The 25,449-nt window shown below is 32.0% G+C and overlaps 2 protein-coding genes across 2 annotated transcripts; both read left to right on the plus strand.

Moving 5' to 3' along the window:
- Positions 1-9,420: 9,420 nt before the first annotated feature.
- On the plus strand, positions 9,421-11,439 carry LOC113714307 (uncharacterized). Its single transcript, XM_027238093.2, has 3 exons — positions 9,421-10,014; positions 10,634-10,758; positions 11,064-11,439. The coding sequence occupies exons 1-3, from the start codon at positions 9,598-9,600 to the stop codon at positions 11,212-11,214; spliced, it is 693 nt and encodes a 230-aa protein (XP_027093894.1). The 5' UTR covers positions 9,421-9,597; the 3' UTR covers positions 11,215-11,439.
- Positions 11,440-14,786: 3,347 nt separating this feature from the next.
- LOC113714138 (uncharacterized) lies at positions 14,787-15,596 on the plus strand. Its single transcript, XM_027237934.1, has one exon. It carries the CDS (start codon positions 14,787-14,789, stop codon positions 15,594-15,596), a length of 810 nt encoding a protein of 269 aa, XP_027093735.1.
- The last annotated feature ends 9,853 nt before the right edge of the window (positions 15,597-25,449 follow it).

Genomic DNA, 25,449 nt, shown 5'->3' on the forward strand with positions numbered 1-25,449 from the left:
GCTTGGAACACTCAACTTATTTTCGTTCTTTTAGAAGCTCAGATTCCCAAGAAAACCTGATCTCTGACTCCACGCACTGGTAAACGGTTGCGTATACGTAGAGGGCATAGATGTGGTCCTATGCACAGGAAAGGGTTAATTACAATAAGGGATAATTTCAGAAACCTCCCTTGAGGTTTCTAATAATTTCAGTGAGCTCCCTTGAGGTTTGAAAAATTATACAAACCTCCCTTATTATTTAAAATGATAATTTTACCCTTAAATATTTTAATAAAATTTCCTTATTTGGTATGCTTATACTTGGAACGAGTTTTAAAATTATTTTTTTTCATTCTTATTCCTTTTTTTTTTCTTATTCCTTCTTATTGTTTCTAGTTTCTATTGTAACTAAATGTCGAGTTAGTAATTTTTTTGACGAGCTAATTTTATATATAATCTAGTATTTTTGCTGATATTTGTTTTCTATTTTTTTAGTACTAAAATTAACAATAAATCAAAAAAAAGGCCCAAAATCACTACTAAATTATGATAATCCCACTATTCAAAAAAATTCATAAACTCTAAATGAATTATTTCAATATTTTATTTTCTATCTTGTAAATCTAAAGCCATAATAAAGTACCATCAAAAGTATCCTATCATAATGATAAAGTTGTTATTATAGTTGTTTATCAAATAGTAGGTATGAACATGATTGTACTATATAATCTTATAATTGTATAGAAAAATAAATTAAAACTCATTACATAAGGGTATTTTTGGATATTCATTTAAAAAATTGACCAAGTTAATATTATTTTAAGGTTTTGTTACTAAAATTATCAAATCAAGAGAGGTAAGTGTAATTTTTTAAACTTCAGGGGAGCTGAGTGAAGTTGTTAGAAATATCAGGGAAAGTTTCTCAAATTATCCCTAACAATAACCACCCTAAGATAGGCCACTCTGATAAAAATTTCCCTGCAATTCTTGAAAGTACACTCTTATTATCATGAGTATTTTCCCTGCATTTCAGTTCTTTCTAGACCTTGCAATGGGCAAGATTAGCCTCCTTTGATTTTTATCCATTATATACACATACCCTCGTTTCGGTAATTTGATTTCATATTTTGCATAAGCCTAAGAAAGAGTGTGTTTAAATAGAAAATTATTCAAAATATTATTTAAAATAATTATTATAGCACTTTTTGTAATGTGACGTGATGTATATAAATAAATAGATAGTAAAAATGTGATTGAAAATAAGTGAAGTACGACTAACAATTCCCTCGGAAATTATAGGAAAGTTTGTTGATTGTGGGAAACCTTTTGGAGGGTCTCGATAATTTACTTAACAAAATCTCAAGTCAAAACAGCATAATAGGAGAAGAACAATAGCATTGTAATCAGCCCCAAGAAACGGACTTTAAAGACCCGATAGCAACGGAAACATCGAGTTTTGCGAGTGCTTTTTGGTTGCTACTCCTTAAACCTAGAAGCATTAAACAAATCTTCCCCTGTTCCTTAATCAATTAATTGTCTTGATAATGGTAACGGGGAAAGCTTTAGGAATTAACCTTGTTTGGATTACATTTTTCTGGATTTTTTTAAAGAAAAAATATTTGTGAGATAGAAAGGCGATTGAAAAGTGTGTTTACGAAAACGTTTGAAAAATTGCTATCCAAACAAGGCCTTAGAATTTGAACACAAATTATTTTCCGTACTGTTTAAGGTCCAATATTATTCCAAAAGCAAACAAAAGACAAATTAAGAGATAAAAACAAGTGATAATGAAGGGATGATCGAAAAGTTTTCAATGATTTTTCTACAAGGATTGTGTGAAAGTTTGTGCAAAATGAGATTTATAAGACTGAGAGCCTAGAAAATTTAGCTAAAGATTTGGGTGAGTAATTGTGAATTTAATGTATATTATCAAGGTTACAAAACGCGTGACAGATTAATCATCTAGATATTAAATGCATTTCCAACAAAATTAAGCCCTTTTTAGTATTCAAAGTAAGGCCCAGTTTGATAATCCAATTCAACACTTAAATTTAATGGATTCAGATCTTAATATGTTTAGACACGTTTGATAACAAAAAATAGAACATCTAAATTAATCAAGTGACACTGCATTTTCTAGCTCTAAAATTAAGTAATAAGTTATTCACTTATCATTGAATGCAATATACATTCAAATTTATCGGATTTAGTATATAACAATTTAACAACTCAACGAATTCAAACTTCAGATTTCAAATTTCAGATTTTAATTTTTAAATTTCAATTTTATCAAACGCACCCTAAGTACAAACAAAGTGTAAATGACTTTTTAGAAGGAATATATCATTGTGTCAATTTATATGGTTTCCAAAATATATTTCGAAATTAACCACTTCTCTTTTTTTTTCTCTACATTTATACGCATCTAACCCACATTAGCATCTTTGATCACAGCATTGATTCCTCTTATCTATCAAAAAAGAAAAAAGACAAGAACAAGAATATGCATTTTTCTGGCCAAAAATTGGCTCTACGATGTGTAATGTTTTCTTCAATTGAAAAGAGAAGGTAGTTGTTTAGTCATGTTTAAAAAGCTAGTCTTACTTCAAAAGTTTTATTCTCTCTTTTTTGTTGTGGGACACAAGAAAAATGGTTTTTTGCTATGGAGCTTTATGTTTTTTTGCTAAACTACAAATTGGCCCCTGAACTATCTTTAACATGTAACTTACCCTCTAAACCATCAATCCCTACAAACTAACTTATGCTTCCAATTAGTCGCATATTACTCAAATCACATAGGTTAGCCCAACTTTATTGAGGGTAAAGGAGTCTAATGACTAATAAAACAAATATTTTGACAAGATTACCCATTGCACATGCCATCTGTATAGTTTCTTCACATAATTTTATTCTAAATCACCTCCAAGATCATGTCAAATATTTCTACAACAAATCATCATCCATCCATCGCCGCTTCAAAAATCTATTTTGTTGTTTTTTTTTTTGTTTACTTGCCATTGCAAACAATCAATATAGTGGTTTACCATCAAGCAAAATTATCACAACACCATTATCACGCACTGGCACAAAAATCCAACTTTACTCTGAAACGAATAAATGCAAGAACAACCAAAACATAGGAAACAATGGGAGTGTTTGGATACAAAACTTATCCAAAATAATATTTTGCTTGTATCATAAACATATTTTCCAACCCACTTTTTTATATTTCCAACCACCTTTTTATCTCACATATATCACATCACAAAAAATGTTACAGTAATTATTCCAAATAATATTTTAAATAATACCCTATCCAAACAAAATAATTATTCCAAATGAAAGAATCATTTGAAGTTTCTGCATTAGTCCATTCAAAGATCACAATTAAGAAAGAAAACATAGAAGGGGATTAGAGATGTATTGGAAGTTTGGAATGGTGAGAAGAAAAAGAAGGAGCTAGATTGGGATATTTGATCACTTTGATGTAAAATAGTCATTTCAATTTCTTTTGAATTAGTTTTCAATCAATTGAAGGGAATTTTCCCAAAAAAAAAAAAAAGAAGTTTCTAGTAAGTGCTAGAATTAATAGTTCAAGGAGTAAATCTCAAATAGGACTACAAAATTGTAGTACATGTTTCCATGATAGGACTAATATTGACAGGATTCTTCTGTCATGTCATGTCGAGTTACAATATAAATATAAGAGTTGAGTTTGACGTAACCTTTTTCCACAAACATGTGTATAGAAGTTAAAATGCTAATGATAATTTTCGAGGTTTTTTTTTTAGTTTTTTTTTCAGAGTTATAAAGTTAGTTAATTAAATTTAATTTCAAATTTAATCCTAAAAATCGACAATTCTTGACACAAACTTAGGGACTTAACTACCTAACCCCTAAAAAACGACGTGGGACTACGGAAAAATTAGTAGGGCAGTCTCTACTAAGCCTTAAAGAATAACCCACCATCCTAGATACCTTCCTGCTTTTGCGTCTTTTTTTTTAGGCCTTAAATATGAGGGTTTTTTTTAGTTGATCCACTCAAATTTCGGTGTGCTTTTTAGGGGCCTAAAAGAAAAAGATGGGGACTATCATACTAAATATAATTATCATACTGCAACATTAGTGAGATATATTCATTTAAAATTCTCAATTCGAGTACCTCATATTTAGTTGACCTTATGGTTTATTTACGAATCCCAACTTAAAATGTACAACTCCTACTCAACTTGTATCAACTAAAAGATTGAGGGGGCTTGTATAGCAAAATTTTCAAATTAATGATCTAAACACTCTTTGGAAAAAAAAACTTCAAAATGAGCTCAATGAAAGAGATCTAGAGGCAATAATGAAATGCACCTCTTATAACTATAACTGTGATTAATCTTCAGTTACATAAATGTAGACTGAGTCTTTTATACTCCCTCCCTTTTTTTATAACTGTCGTTTAAGGAATTTGCTCCTAAGTACTTTTATCTGTCGTTTTACTATTCCTATGCAGCATTTATTATTTTTTCACATTTTTACCCTTTTATCTCTCTTACTCCTAGTAATTATTGCTTCTCTCTGCCCTTCCATATTCTTTTCTCACCCTTTTGTTCTTCTTACTCCTAGTATGTTGAACCATTTAATACAGTGAGAGAAAACATGGGTGAATGGAATAATTAATGAGGGTATAAAAGGAAAGTGGTGTATAGATTTAAGCAATGAAAACTTTTCTTAATTGACGTGCAATTCCTTAAACGCCAGTTATAAAAAAAGGGAGGGAGTAATACAATTTCACCGTATCAACATGTAAATAGTACTTAATAATACTTGATTACCAGTATTATGACATTTTCTTAATATTTACTCTAAAGCAAATAAAAAAGATTTTGTTTAACCAAGAAGAATATTCTAATGAGGTAAAGATATATATACTGGTTAAGGTAAGAAAAAAAAATCATTTTATCATGTATATTAATCAAAGGTTCGAAAAGTTTAATTAACTAAAGGACCATAGCCATTTTCAATTACAAGTATAAATTTGTAAGTGGAAAAGAAATAAAATCAATGATATACAGATGAGCAGTAAAACTCTTCTAGTAGTAAATGTCACAACATGGAATTTCTTGTAAAATCTTGTGGAGATTATGTAAATAAAGTCATCAATTGACCCACTAGATAAATTAATTTTACTCAATTCTAACCTCTTATCCACTTTGTCACCAAAAACAAAAAATAAAAAAAATTATATATATATATCCAAAAGCAAAAAAAAAATTATTAATAGTAAAATGAAAATTACTAAATTATCTGACGAGGGATGTTCCAGCATCGAAAGGATGAAATGGTAATTTTGAAATGGGCGAGGGTGAGCTGAGCTCGGCGAATTAATCGGAAGCAATAATTTGGAAGTACGACCTTTCTGACTCGAAAACTCCAAAACTCAATTCACGAGGGGTCCCTTCTGACATTTTCTTTAATTAATTATTTACTTAAAAACTGTTCATTTAATCTTCTGATTACTTTATCAGTTTATTGTCCTACTCGCTATTATGGATTGTCTTGAAGGGCTCAGGATCTTTTATTGCATCCTCTGATTTTTCCTGATTTTTACTGACCCAATGAATGACCAGTAAAGAATGCACTCAATGCACCTACAGGCTACAGCATTTACCTCTAGGGAAAAACATTAAGTAAAAGTTCTATTACAGAGGTTAATTTGTAGCCCTTCGAACAATGGAACGGAGTAAGTTATGAAGGACTTCATTGATAAAAAAAAAAAAAAGTTATGAAGGACTTCAGAAAACACAGCTCTTTTATGAGATAATTACGAATTATTTCACTAACTTGTTTTTGCATCGGCAGCAGAAATGAAACACAAGGCTTATATAAAAGAAATGGTCTATCCATATCGACTAAAATAACTTAGGGTTAATTACATTTTCCTCCCCTGAGGTTTGATCATATTACCAATCAATTTCTGTAATTTGTCCAAATAACGGTCTCATCATTTGAATGATCAAACATTTAACAAAAACCCCCTTAATGCTGAAAATGCCCTTTTTGAGGCCATATTGCATTAAAAAAAGAACATATTTTTATTTATTAACCTTCAAGTAATCCAAAAAAATAGAAAAAATTTTTGCTTATTATTTTATAAAAATCATATCTTTGCTTCCATAAATAGTTTGAATCAATAATTATTTTAAATCTTAAAAATAAATATTAAAAATTAGATAAATTGAAAGAAAAATAAAAAAAAAGCAATTATTTTAAATCTTCAAGTATGGTTCGAATTTGTGGTTCAAGGCATGTTGCGGAGAGCACAAGGCATGTTTTCCTCAAATTGAACCATACTTCAGGAATTAAAATAATTTCTTCTTTTTTTTTATTTTTCTTTCAATTTATCTAATTTTTAATATTTATTTTTAAGATTTAAAATAATTATTAATTCAAAACTATTTATGAAAGCAAAGATATGATTTTTATAAAATAATAAAACTTTTTTCTATTTTTTGGGATTGCTTCAGGGTTAATAAAATAAAAATATGTTCTTTTTTTAATGCAACATGACCTTAATAAGGGCATTTTCGGCATTAAGGGATTTTTTGTTAAATGTTTGATCATTCAAAGGGTGAGACCGTTATTTGGACAAATTACAAGGATTGATTGGTAATATGGTCAAATCTCAGGGGAGGTAAATGTAATTAACCCAATAACTTATGTTGGCAACATGGATGCAATAGAGTCGAACTCAATCAAGTAGTTCGTCAACTTGTTCGATCAAAATTCAAACTTGAATACGCATTAATCGATTTGAGTTTGAATTCGAAGAGTTCTAACAACCTATCAACCTTAACAGAATTCGAGTTCGATTTCGAATAACTCTAATAGCTTTATGAGCTTCACCTTGATCCAAGTATGTGAGGTTCGAAATTTTATTGAACTTAATTGAGTTCAATTGAGCTTTACATATAGACGCGTGCGGGCACACACGTACACGGACACAAATTTTGAAAATTTTCTGTTCAAAATCACGAGAATCATAACAAACATCAAGTTAAAAAATACAACTAGTCTATTTCGCTGAATCTTGTAATCATTAGTGTAGTTTTGTTTCTTATTTGTATTATCTAATTGATCAAATAGAACTTTTTGAGTGGTTAAATGTGTGTATTAATTGTTTTTAACTTTTAATTATTTGTATTCTTTTATTAATATGACTTATAAACATGCATAAGGGTATTTATCAAATAAAAGTTTCATTTCTCTCTTTAAAGTACTTTTTTAATGTTATTTTTTTTTATTGGACTAACTTTGTTATCAAAACCTTAACCTTAGAGGAGATTTATGCAATTTTATAAATTTCAGAGGAGCCTAATGAGATTGTTAGAAACCTCTGGGTTTCTAAAATTATATCCCTAGATAATTTGAACGCGTCACATAAAACTCACTACCTCATTAGTTGCCCTATATTTATTAGTTGCATCCACATCCCACAAAATTGCTATCTTATCGAAACCGAAGTACATGAAAATTTTTTATGTTAAGGCTATTAATAGAAAGTTAAAGATGAAGCACTTTTAGGAGTGAAATGAATTTTTTGACACAAAAGAAGTAATTTAATGAATGAAGTGAGAAACCTGCTGCTTCAACATATATTATACTAGCTTATTCATAATCTCAGAAGGGGTGGTAACAGATTGGAGCTTCGAAAATCATAATCAAAATTTATCTTATTCAATTTGGGATTATTGCAATCGTAGCGGTGATTGTAGAGTGGAATTAGTGGTGGGTATTAATTGATTTAAAATTAGAAAATTAGGTGGATGGGTTAGATTAGACGTGAGATATAAAGTTCGGCGAGTAGCAAAATTTGTCGTGATTTTTTTTATTACAAAAAAAAAATTCTATCACACCATAAATATGATTTTTAATTACATTTTTATTTCACATAAATCAAATTACAAAAAAGTATTACACTACTACTGTATTTCAAAAGTTTTTTGCAAATATAAAATCTTTTATCTAAACGCACATGCAATTGCATAATCCCAACTCGTGAGACAGCTGATGAGTTAGCACAATAGCCCGAAATAAAAACAAACACAAACACAAAAAGGCTAATACTTGCTGACACCTGAAATCCAAAATGCATTTGCCTATAATTCTAGTAGCTGCCGAATTGGTCTGTCCAGATATGATTGTACTCTATTTCATGCACACATCTCAAAAACTTAATAACAAACTAGTTTAGTCTGAGTTTCTAAATCTAAAACAGTAAAAAAAACTACTTGGAGCTGTATCTGAGTTTCTACTTTCTAGGACCTAAATATTTAGTACACTTTCTTTGCATGGTAGACGTATAAAAGTGTGTTCTTTTTATTTTATTTTAATTGGTTTGGAATTTTTCAGCGCATTATAACTTATGCTTTTATATTTTTGTCTTTGGAAAGACTTATCAAAGTATTTTTTCAATTAATTGGGACTTTACAAATACCTTAATGTTTAACAATATTTCTCTTTTGTTAACAGTGTTAACAAGTTCTTGTTTGAATTGTTATTTTTTTTAGAATTTTATGGAAACATATATAGTAATAATTTAATATATATGAGATAAAAAAAATGACTGAAAAATGTATTTATAAAAAAACATAAAACTTTTAAAGAAAAAATGACAATCCGAACAAGGGTGATTTTGGTTGGACGGCTTAATGGCCCATTACAAAGGAGGCTAAGCTTGGCGTTGTAACACCTATTACATCATAAGCAAAAAATTCCTAACTGCAGCCCAATACTAGAATGAACAATATATTGTTTTTTCTTTTCCTTTTCCTTTTTTGATAGTAGAATCGAGTGAGACTATATTAGAAAGTACAAAAAAAGGAAGAAACTAATACATGTAACAACAATGATAGAACAATAGACATTTTTATAGTTTTTCCTTAATAATGAATTGACACATTTTCGCTTGCAAATTTTCGCTTGAATTGAGTAAATAGATGAATGAAAGAATACTAATAGTAGGAGAACTATCTGTGCTAATACAAAGAAAATATATTCAGGGGAGTAATGCCACATGGGGTCTACACTAATTGGCCTTTACATCCTTAATCTTTAATTAGTATAAATCCTTAAAATATATAAAGCATGAATTTCTGCAGTAATGCACAGTATTAGAATCTAGTGGTCTCATCATGCTAACATGGACCATTTCCTCAGAAATCACCAAAAGATTCTGATTTCTGGTCTAATGCTAGTGCCTAATGGAAAGGGATGGGTAGTACCTACAAAAGAATCCCCCATTTCATCATCAATTCTGACAAACTTTGATTTCTTTAGTGTTTCTACTCGTACATAAAGCCACAACTAGCTCAGTGATTCCCGTGACTTGGTAGTCATTTTCCACCGTACTAAAGTTAAATAAAATCATAACATTGCATCATCAAAACCTCCCCTGCCCATTGCCCATTCCCCTTCACACCTATTCCCTGCTCTTTTTGCTCCTCTTTTTGTACCTCAGCAAGGCTATAATATAGTATCAATATACCGGCCCAGAACCTTCATCCCCCCAAGAATACACTAAAGTGAAAGTGGTTTGTCAGGAAAAGGAAAAAAAAAAAGAAAACAAGAATGCCAAGTTCAGCTTCAATCTTGAGGCAGATAAGTAGGAAAGAAGGCTACACATCAAGATCAAGAAGATGGGCTAGTGGCAAGAATGCTGATGTTGGCGATGAAAATGGAAGAGGGCTGTACAGGTATGAAGCTAGTTTGAAGCAAATGGAAGGGTTTAACAACATGTATGCAAGTGCTGGATGTGAAAATGGTGGATTTGTAATGAAGAAAAGAGTAATGGTGGTGGTGGATCAGAGTTCTCATTCTAAGCATGCAATGATGTGGGCTCTTACTCATGTTACCAACAAGGGTGATATGTTAACTCTGCTTCATATTGTCCCTCCTTCGCATAACACTTCTGAGTCATCTTCTTCTTCTTGCTCTCCTTATCTTGCCAGTTCTCTGGGATCCCTTTGTAAAGCTTGCAAGCCTGAGGTAAGAGATTTATGTATACATAAATCGATGTCTTGGTTGTTGCTTCTAGTTTAGTTTCTGATATTTTCAGGCTTTCAAGCCTGAGGTAAGTGATTTAATAATAACATTACTAAAGCTTGCTCATTTGTATGAGTTTATAAATTCATGTCTAGATTGCTGATTAAGTGACAAACTAAGGCTGATGAGTACGGTTTTTTTTTTTTTAAAAAGGTTTTATGTTGTGGGATGTTTTTCTGTGTTTTTATGTCATTCTTTAGTGTCTTGCTTTTTGGTTTTTTTTTTTTTCTGACCAAATGAGAGTGACTCATGATTTTTCCTTGTTTGCCTTCACTCAAAAAAAAAACAGAATATGTTCTGATTTTTCTTTTTCTTTTTTTCCCCTTTACTTGTTTCTCTTTTGCCAGTTTTTCCAGAACAAAAAGGAAATGAGTCATGATTTTGTTCACTTTAGCATGTTGGGAGAGATAATCATTTCTGAAAATGCTTTCTCTTTTTGTCATTTTCCATTGTTGCAACTTTATGGGCAAAATGGAGACAGTTTTCGGATCTGTGCCATTTTTTTTTTGGTGTCCAATATCCTTGCTACATTAATTTCATCTCTACTGCCCCAACTACTCAGGTTGAAGTGGAGGCACTTGTGATTCAAGGACCAAAACTGGCCACAGTGATGAGCCAAGTGAAGAAACTGGAGGTGTCTGTCCTAGTCTTGGGTCAGAAAAAGCCTTCTTCAGTGCTGCTTAATTGGTGGGTATTATTACTTACTTAAAAAGCCAATTTATCATTCATGTCTCTTGACTAGATCCCATTTCATTCTTCCATACATGTGTAAAAAGTTTTAAATGTATGTGACAATTTTCATCCTAAATGTTGTTACAACAAAAATAATGCTTTTACTTCTTTTGGGGTCCAATTTTTTTCGATAATAGGCATTTAACAGGGAAAAAACTAAATTACACTCAGACACACCAAAGAGTCTTTTGGGGTCCAATTGGTCATTGGTTTTTCACTAGGAAATTAGTACCATTTGAGTCTTATTTCAACTGTTGCAGCCTCTGTGGAACCAGCAGCTCAGAGGAGTTTGTGGAACAATGCATCAATGCAGTGGACTGCTTAACAATTGGAGTGAGGAAGCAAAGCAAAGGCATGGGTGGGTACCTCATCAGCACCAGATGGCAGAAGAATTTCTGGCTTTTAGCTTAAATCTGAATTAGATGGTGGTATATTGTTAGTGCTGTGCTTAAGCAAGTTATTAGTAGTAAGTTATTGGTATGATTAGTATGATGATACATACATGGAGACTAATAACTTGTAGAAAAATGAATTCCAGCCTCGTTTGTGTAATATTTTAGAATATTGTGGTGTATTACCTCATTCTAACTATTACTACTAACTAGGTACTATAATTTATCGTGTTAAATTGTACCATGCTTCACTCCTTTTTTTTGTTGGTTTTTTTTTGGGTAAAATTTTCACTATTTTTTTTTTTTTTTGGTATAATGAATTCATTATGCCGCCCTTCAATTCCTCCATGAGATCTTTTGTTTGGATTGTGTTTTATTTTCTCAATTTTATCTGCTTACATCATCATTACAATTTTCAATATACCTTTTTATCTTTTCAATTATTTTTTTATCTCACACACATCACATCATAAAAAGTGCTACAGTAAAAATATTTCAAATAAAACACAATTCAAACAAACCCGAATTCCTAGTAAAAGCAGGGGAAAAAAAAAGACGAGATCCAAAGAACTCTGTACTTGTTGGATCTAGGAGGTCAAACATCACAGCTAGTTACGGACTAGGTACACATGAGAACAAGCATTTGATCCCATTTTAGCGTGTGAATCAGAAGAATTTAGCCATGAGCCATTAATTGCTTGGCAGCTGGATTGACTACGAGGTTTTATCCATTAATTAAGGTTTTGAAGATTTTCTCCCCACAGGTACCAATACAAGCTAGGCCTATTGAAGGGTCAAAATTCCAACCTACGGGTACTTAATCAGCATCACATCTCCTCTTCCTCAATTTCTTTCTACATTTTCTTTTCTCCTCAAAAGATCTTTCTATTCGAAGAGAGGGAGAGTATCATTTGTTTTTACTTTGTTTTTTAATAAGGTTTGTTTTAAAATTTTTTTAGTGAGGGTTTGCTTTTCTCTTAAAGGTTTCTAGTGAAAATTTATTATTCCTTTGTTCTTAGTGAGATTTTTGTATAATTTTTTCTTATTTCGTTGTTAGATTTGAATTTATTTTAAATTTGATTATCAGATCAAAAATTTTTAGATCTTTGATCTATTTTAATAAATTTTATCATCATTATTAAAGATTAAAGCAATTGATTAACAAATCTACTGGCAACATGTACAAAAGGGGGTCATAGCGCTTTATTAGAAGACTTTGAAATTTCTTTGTGTTTTTAAGATCTGTTCATAATTTTTCATATCTTTATATCTATTAAATTATAGATCTATTATTTCTAGTGCATATTTATTTTACCATTTCTAATTATAACGATTTGTTAATGAAATTCATTTTTTGATGAAAAAAAAATCAAATTGTATAAGAAACTTATGACCCTTATCTAATCGAGCCAATAAAATTACCACAAGGGGCATTCAATGGTCATAATGTTTGCCACCATTATGGCAACTGAAATATATTCTTAGCATAACTAGATTTGTACTCATTTGCAGAAGTCCAACGACCAAAGAAATAAATTTCAATGGCTGGTAGCTGTAATTATTCAATCATGCACTTCAATGAGGCTTGGAATTCGAAGCTGTACAAGAGTCATAAATCATAAGTCCCAATGGATATTGATTGTGTTCAACCATTTTCAAGTTACATGCCAACTACTCTAACTGCAGCGTGCCTCTCTATTTCACTTCCTTTTAATGTTGGTAGGGGTAGGCAAAAATACACGTTAATCCAAAAATTCGTAATATCCGATTTGATCTGATGCAAATTCGATTCGTATTATTTGATCGGATCAAGAGAGGGTCAAATACTTGTTTAGATGCAGGGCAGGTTAAGATCACATAATTTAAAACTCGCGAGTATTCATCCCGCTCCGCATATACTCCCTCCGTTCCTCATTAGATAGCCTGAATAACTAATTCTCTTAGATTAAGAAAGTTGGTTATTTTCTAAAAGTCAACAAAAGTTTTACTTTACTTCTCAAAATTACCCTTTATCTCTCTTCAACTATACCTAATTAATACTACCGGTCATTTACTCTCTCTCACATTTTTCAATCAATAGATTAAATCTGAAAATCTGAATAGTTCCCACCAAATTTGTTTTCATAGATCTCAAAATTTGAATATTAATTCCCACCAAAAAACAAAAGACTTTGACATTATAAGTATGTTGGATGTTAAATCTATTCAAAACAACATACTTTATCCATGGGTTCAAGGCAAAGATATCAGATGCCTGTACTTGAAATCGATTTAAATAATTCATGGGCAAATTCTAACATTCATAGTGAAGAGGCTCAAGAAGCTGCTACAGAGGAATTGCAATATCAATTGCCAGATCTTAATTGCATTATTGAAGAAGGTTTTGTTCTTGACTTCAACCTTAATCAAAGTCCTCCAACAACTGAGATATCCTCAAGTCAATTCCTTTTTGACTTGAACAAAGAGCCATGTGCAGAAGATGAAACAGAAGCAAATCTCGAAGTGATAGAATTGGCGGAACCAAATTTGAATACTGGTATTACAATTTCTTTCCATATTATTGACTCCTATTTACCTATATGTACCAGTAACTTCTTATTTTTGTTTTATTCTTAACTAGATAACAACGTCAGTGATGACAATCCAAATTTCGAAGTGGTAGAAGCACAAAGTAGTGGTCGCACAAGGAAACTTAGAACTTTGACCAATGAAGAACGCAAAAGAATACATTGTGCTTTGTTGAAACAAAGTGTTGCTGGAAAAGTGAAAAAGGGTACTCTCTTCACATTGGCATCATCTTATTCAGTTTCATTGAGAACTATTCAACGTATTTGGAAACGAGCAAAGGACAGTGGTGATGTGTGTCATAGGAAGACAAAAAATTGTGGACAAAAAAGAGTTCAGATTGACATGGTTGGATTTCGTGAGACCCCCTTATCAAAGAGGACATCTATTCGATCTTTAGCTTCCGCTTTAGACACAAATCAGACCTCATTGTTTAGACTTCTAAAGATTGGAGTTATATGGCGTCGCCCAAATGGCATAAAACCATATTTGAAGGAAGAAAACAAAAGATGTTGACTGCAATTTTGTTTGTCCATGCTAGAAAGTTGCAGCATATCACATGATCCAACTTTCATAGTAGGGGTGTTTCGTGAATCGAGCCGCTCGCGAGCCGATCGCGAGCGGCTCGAATACGAGCTCGTCTCGAGCTCGAGCTAATTAAGTTTATCTCGAGCTTGAGCTCGAACTAATTAAGTCGATCTCGAGCTTAAAAACATTAAGCTCGCGCGAGCTCAATTATATATATATATTTTTTATTTTTATTTTAATAGTAAAATTACATATATATCCCTAATATTTTATTATTTGTTAAAAAATTATTGTTTTATTCATTTTTAAAAATAAATAATTTTTTTATTTTTTAAAAATAAAATAATAATAATTATTTTTTTATTTTTTAAGCTCGAGCTCGAGCTTGATATTTTGAGTTCGAGCTCGAGTTCGAGCTTCACAAAATTAACTCGAGCTTGGCTCGATTAGCCAAAGCTTGACTCGAGCTCAGCTTGTTTGCACCCCTATTTCATAGGTATGCATAACATTATTCATATCGATGAAAAATGGTTCTATATGTCAAAGAGGTCTGAAAACTATTACTTGCTACCAGATGAGGAAGAGCCATTACGCACTTGTCAAAGTAAAAATTTCATTCCAAAAGTCATGTTCTTAGCTGCTATAAGTCGTCCAAGATTTGATACACAAAGGACTGAAATCTTCTCTGGAAAAGTTGGTATCTTCCCATTCGTCACTCAAGAGCCAGCCAAAAGAACTAGTGTTAATAGATCTGTAGGTACATTAGAAACAAAACCAATAACTTCGATAAAGAAAGAAGTTATAAAATCGTTTCTAATTGAAAAGGTGTTACCTGCCATCAAAGCAAAGTGGCCAAGAGATGATCTAAGGCAGCCAATATTTATTCAACAAGATAATGCAAGAACTCACATTGGCATTGATGATGCTAATTTTTGTCGAGCAGCTACAGAAGATGGGTTTGATATTCGTTTGATGTATCAACCAGCAAATTCTCCAGATTTAAATGTCTTAGATCTTGGATTCTTTCGTGCAATTCAGTCATTAACACACAAGGAAGCACCTACAACAGTTGATGAGCTTGTTAATGCTGTTGTGAAGTCATTTGAAGCTTTCTCCACTGTGGAATCTGACAAAATATTCTTAACACTTCAGACATGCATGATAGAAATCATGAAGGCAAAAGGTTCCAACAAATATAAGATCCCACATAGTAAGAAAGTAGTGCTAGAAAGATATGGCCAACTCCCTACTCGGATGAAATGTAATCCCACATTAGTGCAAGAAGTTCTTGATTATTTAAGTTTTTGATAGCCAAGTTAATTTTGTAATGATTAATGACTAAATATGCTGTTTTGTTTTTTCTGGGGTTTTGGTTCAAAGTAGCACGTATTTGATGCTTCTCTGGTGTCTCTATGCTTTGTTTTTGGTATTTTTCTGTGGGAATTGCAATTCATGTGATAAGTAGCCATGACATCAAGTAAAAGCCAGTAATTTTTTTTTTGCTTGTCCATTTTAGTTTTACCTATTATATGGTGTAAGCAGCCATGACATCAAGTAAAATAATAGTAGGCCATCATATGAAGCAAAATAAAGCCGAACAAGAAAGGACTTTGAAGGAGACATGTCTTATTGGCCTTGAGTTAATAGAATTTGGGAAGATAAACTTTTAACATGATCCTAACCACTTGTTGAAATTCTTCTTTTGCAAAAGCTTCACCTCCTTCGTCTGGCAATTTGTTCAAGTCGAACCCACGATCTGCAGGTACATTCAAGTCAAAATTTAGAGTAACTGTCTTTTTTTCTCCACTGAACACTACACTTGAGTTGGACAATTTTATAGAATTTGAAACATTGATATCTTTATCGATCTCCATTTTCTTTAGATGACTATGTAATGGAGTTGGTCAATCCCAATTTATAGACACATTTCAATTTAATTCTTCATCTCTTCAACTACTTCTATTGTTAATGCTACAAATACTGCATTTAATTATTTAGAGTTCCGATTCAAGAAAGATGAAAGGGTAAGCAAGGGTAAATTTGGAAAAAAGTTCATAAATGCTTTCTTGATATCATAAAATGACAGATAAAAAGAAACAATGGATTAGGAGATCTAATAAGGAACTGGGGGAGTATATATATATATATATAATTTTTTTTATTTTTATACACGTACTACGAAATAATATTTTCAATGCTAAATAAGCAATTTCATTGAAAAATTGCATTACAAATATGGGAGAGAATAGTTTGTTTACAAGATTCATTTATAGAGATCATGATCTTTTATTTTTTAGAAAAGAGTTTAATTAACATGGAATATATATTTAAAAAGGTACTATTTATTTCAAATTTTCATTGATTTTGAATTCTTTTAATTTTTTCCTTTTTATTGTATTCTCTTCCCGCGTTTGTTTCTTGATGGGAGATTTTTTTGAGAAAAAATCTTCATTAAATCTTAGACGAATATGTAAAACATAAAATTAAATTAGTATATATTATTTTTTTTAAAAAATAAATCATTAGCCAGGCAGGGCAAGTACTGGTTGACCCAACCTTATCTCAGCGAGTACCACAGATATACGAGGCAAATAAGGGTTAGATTGCGGATCGAATTAGCCAAATAGCATACGGGGCGGGTATCCGACATGTGCCCATCCCTATTATGCAATCAAGTGGACATGCACATTGACTTGTATGTTTACATACTTCAATTTCATTCTTGGCACATTGACTTACATGTTTACATACTTCAATTTCATTCTTAGTTTGTACAGGTCTATACATAATGACGAATACGTTTGCTTGCATTATAAATATATTTTTAATCATTATTTTATTATCTTTACATACATCACATATTAAAAAAAAGTGCTAAAGTGATTATTTTAAATAATCTTCTATCCAAACACACTCCTTGTTAATCGTTAGTCGTTGATTATTTCGCATTCCAATAACTTTTAGGCAACAATAAATCTTTTTTATCTTTAATTGTTAGTGCACATTTGATGTATTTAACTATTTATTAGCTAACCCACTAAAAGTAAAAAAATGTTTTCATTGTTAACGAAACACTGAAAAGCGAGGAATTTATAGATGGCTAGCTCAACGCATCTTTTATGTTGTTAGATAATGCTGATATTCTCTATTAATAAATGAAACCAGCATATAGCTACCACAAACATCATGGTAAGGTTATGGACTTTAGAAACATAAAAAACACAACAAAAGTTTTTGCCATAATACCAAACCTCTAAGCAAAAACAAATAGCTATTACTCATAAAAAACCTCGCATGTAAATGCTTTACGATAATAAAGCAACTCATGAACCTTAAACAATCGCTTGGATGGCCTAAATATCAAGAAAATAAATTTTGGCGACTGATTACATGAGAGAGGATCTAATAGGCGTTCCTTTCCTAGCATGCCTTCTGGGAGAGTAGACTTGGTTGCTTGGCCCACTAGCAGAGTAGATTTCCTGGCTTGTGTAGACACCAAATTTTTAAATTATTTTATTTTATTTTTATCTATTTTTATTTTATCAATCTCATGGTTTTATTTTAGATTTTTTAGCATTTAGATACCAAATCTTTTTAATTTAGCTTTATTTGTTATTATTTTCATTTTTATTGATTCGATACATTTATTATTCATTTTCGCTCATTAGTCTCTTAATTTTCATTATTTCTTTTAAATTCAATTTTATGAGAGCTTATTTTTTGTTTACCTAAATTAAAAAAAAAGAGGTTCACGCGCATGTGTGTGACACGCGCGCCATTTTATTTTAAATTTTTGGTTTCGGCTAGAACGGAAATGAATTACAGCTACTTTTCCCGGCTGTTTTTCCTTGGGTTTTTAGCTCCGTTAGATTATCCTAGTACAAGCCATCTGCCTTAATCTAGAAACCTCAACGGTTTGGGCATCAAGAACCATCGGATGGTTCCCCAAATACCGATGGCTTCATCCAAACCATGGTTGAGAGGGTTTAGTTTATGATGCCATATAAAAAGGTAAGAGGGTTTAAGAGAAGAGAGGTAGGATAGCTGTGAGGGTGTGTATGACGGCGGAAAAAGAAAGACAGCAAAAGGGATAGAAAAAGAAGAGAGAAAATCTGGGATGAGGGCTGATGAAAGAAAAAGGGCGGTGGACGGCTGGACAATTAGAGTGACAGCGGGAGAGTGAAAAAAAAAAGGACCGACAGCTAAGTAAGAGGGAGTTGCAATTGGACGAAAGCTTGGAGATTTCTGGCCAAACAGAAAAGAAGGAAAGGAGCTGCTACTCAAGTTTTTGCTGCCAAAAATCCATCAGAAAATAGCACTGTAAGGTTCCTTTCCCTTTCCTATAGATAATTTTATTAATAAATCATGAAACTATGTTGAACTATGAGCCGATGAATGTGGTTAAGAGTTGCGATGGTGGTTTATGGTTATAGCTCAAAGATGTTGCCTTCTTGCTGTCATTGTGTAAGATGGGTATGTTAGGGTCTGAAATTTGTCTAGTGTAGATTATATTTCGTTCCTAGGCTATATTTTAGTAGCAAGACCCCAGCTTTGAAAAGAAAAGACCTTTACATGGCCTGTACGTTTGAAATGCTGGATAGGTTGTGAAGAAAGGTGGCCTGTTTCATTTCCTTTTTGAATCTGTCTTGGCCTGTTCGGATGTTGGAGTCTTGTTCTGGTTGTTGCTGAAACTTATAATTTGATTGAAATCTGGGATTTGTTGTTCATTTGATACACCACATGCATGTCCAAACCAAGTTTCATCTTCGTGTATCTTGGCTGCACCAGAATTGCAGAAAGTATTATTGTGAATAGGAAAGTCTTCGAACCATTTTGTATGAAAGTCTTACATAATTTCCTTTGAAGTTTTTGTTTGTTTGGATTGTGGTAGCTATGTGTTTTGTTGCTTAGTTTAAAGTTATGATTTTTGGTTGAAAAGTTCGATCAAAGTTGTGTGCTTGGGTCCGAAATCTGCATTGGAAACGAACGGCAGCAGGCTTTCACTTTGGTTACAGATTTTCGGGTTTGATTGAGGTTTGTGTTTTGTATGTCTTTCAATTGGTATACCATGAACAAGTTCATTGCAGGTCCCTTCCTTGGCATCTTTGCAGCATTCTTCATAGTTAAGTTGCTTTAGTGAACTTAATAGAAATAGATAATTGTGTTCGAGCATGGGTTGAAGCCTTGCATTTCGGTTTGGATGCATTTATCTACTTCATTACAATGATTTGATTGTGTATAAATCACCTTGCTCATGATAAAATGAATAGCACTGATCCTGGTTGCTTGAATAAGAAATTGAGAAAGTTGCAGCAGCTTTTGTTCTTCAAATGTTAGCACGTTTTTTCCGGATCGTTTTGTTGTATTTCTTGAGTTCGAAAGCCTACTAGATCTTCCCCCTACCTTTGTTTACAAGTCTTTGCATTTTGTGTTTGAATGAGTGAGGATGTGTTTGGGTCATTTGCATGAATGATTTTTGCGGCCGAATGAGTAGGAAATTGCAGAAACTACATAGCCGAAGAGTTGCAGAAGCTTTGCATGGAACTTGCATGCAAAATAGCTTTCAAAAATTACACTTTGGTCCTTGTGATTTTGAAGCAATGCTACAAAGGCCCAATTATGCTCGAATTTCTTGCAATTAGGTCCTAGAGTAAATCGCAATTTGAATCATTACTTGACCTTTTCATTACTTATGGACCTTTGAAGTTCCCAAAATATTTTAATTGGATTTGAATGATTGGTTAATGTTTGCTATTGGGCCCTTAGTAGTTTCTATTTTTTGGAATTTTTGATTGATAATTTACCTTCTTTGTGACTATGCACTATTTGATTACATTTAAGTTGCAAATTGGGAGGGATTCGGTGATTTGTTGATTAATTTATTTTTTTGCTTATATTTTACTATTTGTGATGCCTTGACTTTTTCTTTTATTTTGGAGGGTAAATACGTAATTTCACTCCATTAGGGCCCCAACTCAAGGGAGGTACACTCGATCCCTTATTTTTACTTTATTTGACCCTATGTGTACTTATGTGCTTAATTGCATGTCTTTTGAATGTGTTCATTTTATTTATTTGTTTATTCGCATTATTTGTTTTAATTTGTGTATATTTATTTTAACTTGTAATTATTTGGGAAGGCAATCAAATGCCACAATTATAATAGTTAGGTTGTTATATCATTTTATTTAATTCTTTCCCCCTTTAGATTGTAGTAGGGCCTCCCTAATGTAATAGACAGGGGTTCCTTTACTTTATTTGCCTTGCGTGATTTGCATGCTCACTTGCTATGTGTTACCGCTTTCTTAGGATTTTGCATTTAGATATCATGATTATGTGTCATGTGTTTATGTGATATTATGTGTTTACATGCTTTTATTATGTTTTACATGATTAGTTACTTATCATTCATGTGTGACGTCACCACACTAGTCCAACGCTAGTTGTGGCCCCTCTCTCGACTCCACACAAGTCCAATGCTTGTGAGAGAGCATTAGTAAGGGCTAGTCCAATACTAGACCCTTAGGGACCATCCACACGTTAGATCATGATTGTGTGATAAAATCACTTCCTCTCATGCACGTTTTTTTTTTTCACTTTTTAGGGCTTTGCCATGTTGCATGACACTTTCCTTATATGTATAACCCTTATCCCGTATTTACCCTTATATGTATATTCCTTACCCCTTTGTATGAAAACATGACATTAGACTTGCATTCCCATTTAAGTATTAGAACTAGGCTAGTACATTTGCATGATTAGATTAGGAAAATTACCCCTTGGATATGGGATATGGACGAGTTTGGTTTCTCTAGCCTTAGCACGCTCGTATTCCTTCTATTAAAGGGAACATTGAATCACGAGCATAAGTCCCCCGCATCCGACATGATGCATTCCTTTAGGTCACGTATATTTGTATAGTTATTTTTATTTCCCTTTTTATTTGCCTTTTCTTTTCTTAGAATCTCATATTTTTGCATTATTCGTGACCTCTCCAAAGAGTTTACATTGGACATCACAATTATGTGATTGGCACCAATTAAGTTTTGAAGAGAAATTTTGACCCCTCCGATACCCTCTTAGGTCTAGGGTTTGCATTCATATAGTACATCTAAATGTGATAAATCTTTAGGTTAAAAAATAAGAAAATCTTTGACTAAATCGCGCAACTAGCCTTGGCTAGGTTGAAAGGGTGCATTGGATTCTTATCTTTGCCTTCCCTTTCTTCAAATGTGACTCCCGAATCTTTTTCTCTGATTTTCGTAGATTTGGAGTCATTTAAAAAGAGTTTTTCTACTTTTTCTTTAAAATTCATTTTTAGGTGACTTGGTACAACTTAACTCTATACCAAGTGGCGACTCCGATTTTTCCAATCAAAAACCCTTTTTAAACTATTATTTTGGGTCAAATCGTCGTATTTTCTTTTTAAATAAAAAAATTCATTTTTTGAATCAAAAATTGAATCAAAAACCATTTTTCTAAACTCATCTTTTATTTTTCTTATTAAAAATGGGGCGCGACAGCTTGGACCATCATCTTCAAGATCCAGATTAAACTGCAAAACCAATGTAGTTTTCGATCATAATTAATTGCCTATACTAATGAGGATTAATTTTTTCTGACGGGTCTAGATATATGCTATATTATGAACATCAAACTTTACATATATGGTATGTATCTAAATTCACTGTACACTATCAGTGTGTTAAAAGATTTATCCGACTGAAAAATAGCGTAATTCTTACTTTGCAGGCAATGGAACAAAACATGTTTGAGAAGCCCATGATATCTGCTTTGGCATCGCTCACACTTGGGACAATCCCTTAATGTTTTATTTGCTCTTGCACGAAGATGGACAACATCTCGCCAGGCACACTTGCAGCACTCTATAGTGCCGATATCAATGCCTAACTTTTCCATGTGAGAAACTCGAACTACCTCTTGTCCATGTAACCTATTAACTTGAAGAATTACAAGACCAATAATTACATTCACAAGAGGATTTATGGTGCATTTGATAAAACTGAAGCTTGAAATTTGAAATCTGAATCCATTAAATTATTGAATAGTTAAGTACTAAATTTGATGTATTTGAGTGTATATCACATCAAATGATAAATGACTAGCTTATCACTTATTTTTGAGACCAAATTTTGCCTAGAAAATTTGGTACTATTTAATTAATTCAGATGTTTTAATTTTGGTTATCAAATGCAACTGAACATATTAAGATTTGAACTCATAAAGTTTCGGTACTTAATTGAATTATCAAATAGAACCTTAGATTCAAATCTGCTAATGTAAAGAAATTCTATACTATATATTTTCATTGAAAAAGACTAATTCAATTTGAACTTACTTGTAGAACTTGATAGCGTGCATGAGATTCCTTAGCAGATTTTGACAAATAGGTCCATTAATACAAGTTACGCAAAACCTTGTCCTCGTGTGATGCACATGGAAATGATTGCAGCATACATTATTGCTTTCATAGAAGTTTATTTCACAAATTCGCTTCAACCATCTCCGTTGATTCAAATCGGACATCTTGACGAAGTATGAGAGATGATCGATAGCTCGTGCTCTCACAATTCCTATAAGAAACTTGATTTTGAAGGTATATATATATATATAGTGTTTTGTGAGAATATAATCATTGCAAACTAGGAAATTTTGTAGTACTTTCTTTGTTGGTTTGTAGAAATAAATTTTTATAGTAGCACGTAAAATTAGAAATCATAGTTGCTATTCTACACACGAGTAAATGTTTATGGTGCACAAAATAAACTAGGAAAGTTCATACTCCCTGCTGATTTTTAGTAATATATGTTTATACTAGCATGTAAAAAACGAAATATGCTTCCTATTCTTGACCATTTTTTGCTTCCTTTTTGCTCATAGAAATAAACGCACGTGTTAGAACGAGGTAAAGGAAAAACATTTAAAAGAAGAAATATGGTCATTGGAATTATGTTTTTACGGCAGCATGTAAACAAGAAATCATACTTTCTATTCTTTACAAGTTGAGCGTTTAGGGAGTGTATAATAATAGAGGAAACCTTGTACTCTTTTTTTTCCGCTTCTAGTGGCGTGTAGTGGAGGAAAAGGAGCACAAACAGCATTTAAAACAAGAAATTCTGAGCAGACAAGGGGGAAATGGGCCTCTCTAATTCCAGTTCTATCTAGTTCCATAAATTGACAAAATTTCAGTGTAAATTGATAAAATTTTGGTTTAAACGTGAATTATAAATGATTTAGTTTAAAATTCACAATTGTATCAAAAATATATTAGTTTGTATAGAAATTGTGCCGGTTTACACAATTGGACGGAATTGGACAAAACCTCAAATAGAGGGAGGTCCAGATCCAAAAAATGGCATTACATATATATCATTAAAAAGGTAAACAAAGTTTATAGATAAAAACTAAATTTGTCAAGACTTTCTCATCTAATTTATCTTTTTGTTAAAACTAGACTTGATAGTTAAAACTAAGGATTAAAAGCATTAACCGCCCTGAACTTTACTCTCAGGTGCACTTAATCCCCCTCAATTCAATAAATAGGGATTTTGCTCCCCTATTTCTTGTTTTGGGACAAAAGTGGTCATTCCATATGGATTATTATTTTATTTCCTTTTTGTCATTTTTCTCCTTGTCCTTTTTTAATATTTTAAAATTTTTCTTTCTTCTTTTAGATGATTAATTACTTTTTTTAATATTTTTTATTATTACTCATATATTAATTTAAATCTTCTTAAAGTTATTCTTTACTTAATTCTATTTTTTTAACTTTTTTTATTTGAAGTAATAATTGTCAAAAAATCTACACTATTACAAAGTATATTTTATCTATGCACAGAGACTATGTCATGTGTTACTTAAAACAATACGTCTAGAGTTTAAAATAAATTACTTTTTAATAACAAAAGTAACAATTCAAATCGTAATAACATAGTGATTAATTAACTATTCATAAAAAGTAAATAAAAATAGTGGTTACTTTATTTTTTGGGATATACTTTTATATAATAAATAATTTAAAGTTCTAGTTTGCTAATATTTTTTTAAATAGTCAAATTGCTAGTAATATATACTTTTTTTAATATGACAGGAATATATTAGTTTTTTACACTATACAGTTTGTCTTGAATATTCTAATAGTGTAAATAAATAAAACAAGAATGAAATTATAAGTAAAAGATAATTATAATATTATAATAAGCATACAAATTAGTAATACTAATAGGAAAGTAAAACAAAATAGTGATGTTGGCATATTAAATCAAGGTTTAAAAAAATAGATGTTTCTATATTGTTATTTAGCAATGTTTAGTTATGTCAAGTTTTTAGTAGCTTTATTGAAGTCAAATTGGAGCAGTTTTAGTGTTTAGGAACTTGTATTTTATTAGAAAATTTTGTATGATTGTAAAACTTGTTTACCAAGTGATCTAGTCTATAAATAGGGAGTCATATTATTTTTTTTTAAGGAAATAGTAATCTCATTAACCAAAAAAAGTACAAAGTTCGGGACCACCCCTTCCCTAGGAATACAAGGACAAACCCCTTGCCCACCTCTAAGCAACCCCTATCGTCGGGATCTACGAAAATTTGGAAATCCAGACGCATTTAAAGAAATATCCCCTCTCACCAACCTAGGTAACGCAGTATAGGCCTCATAAATTGGAATACATCTAGCCTTCACACCAAAATTAGCTAATCTGCCCGCCGGCCTGTTTGCCTCCCGAAAACAATGAGACACAGCCTCAAAATACCGTCTATATTGCTGCAGATCTAGTAACTCCCTCTGCAACCTCCAAGGACACTTAACCTTCCCCTAAATAATACGGACCAATACCAAGGAGTCAGATTCCAGATGCAACTTAGCGAAACCACGGGACACACCTAATCGAACACCCAAAAGAAGAGCCTTCGTCTCCACCTGAAGACTTATAGTCTCTCCAAACCAATATGAAAAACTAATCAGGAAACTCCCATCATAATCCCTGAACAATCCCCCACCGCCACTCCTCCCCGGATTACCCCTCGAACAGCCATCTGCATTCATTTTGACCACCGCCTGAGACGGACATTTCCAACAAACTTCCTGTATGATAACCTTGCTTCACAACCTAGCTACCATATTGAAAAAACCAACCTGAGA

This window comes from Coffea arabica, chromosome 10c (genome assembly GCF_036785885.1).
Source record: "Coffea arabica cultivar ET-39 chromosome 10c, Coffea Arabica ET-39 HiFi, whole genome shotgun sequence".
Taxonomy (NCBI): Eukaryota; Viridiplantae; Streptophyta; class Magnoliopsida; order Gentianales; family Rubiaceae; genus Coffea; species Coffea arabica.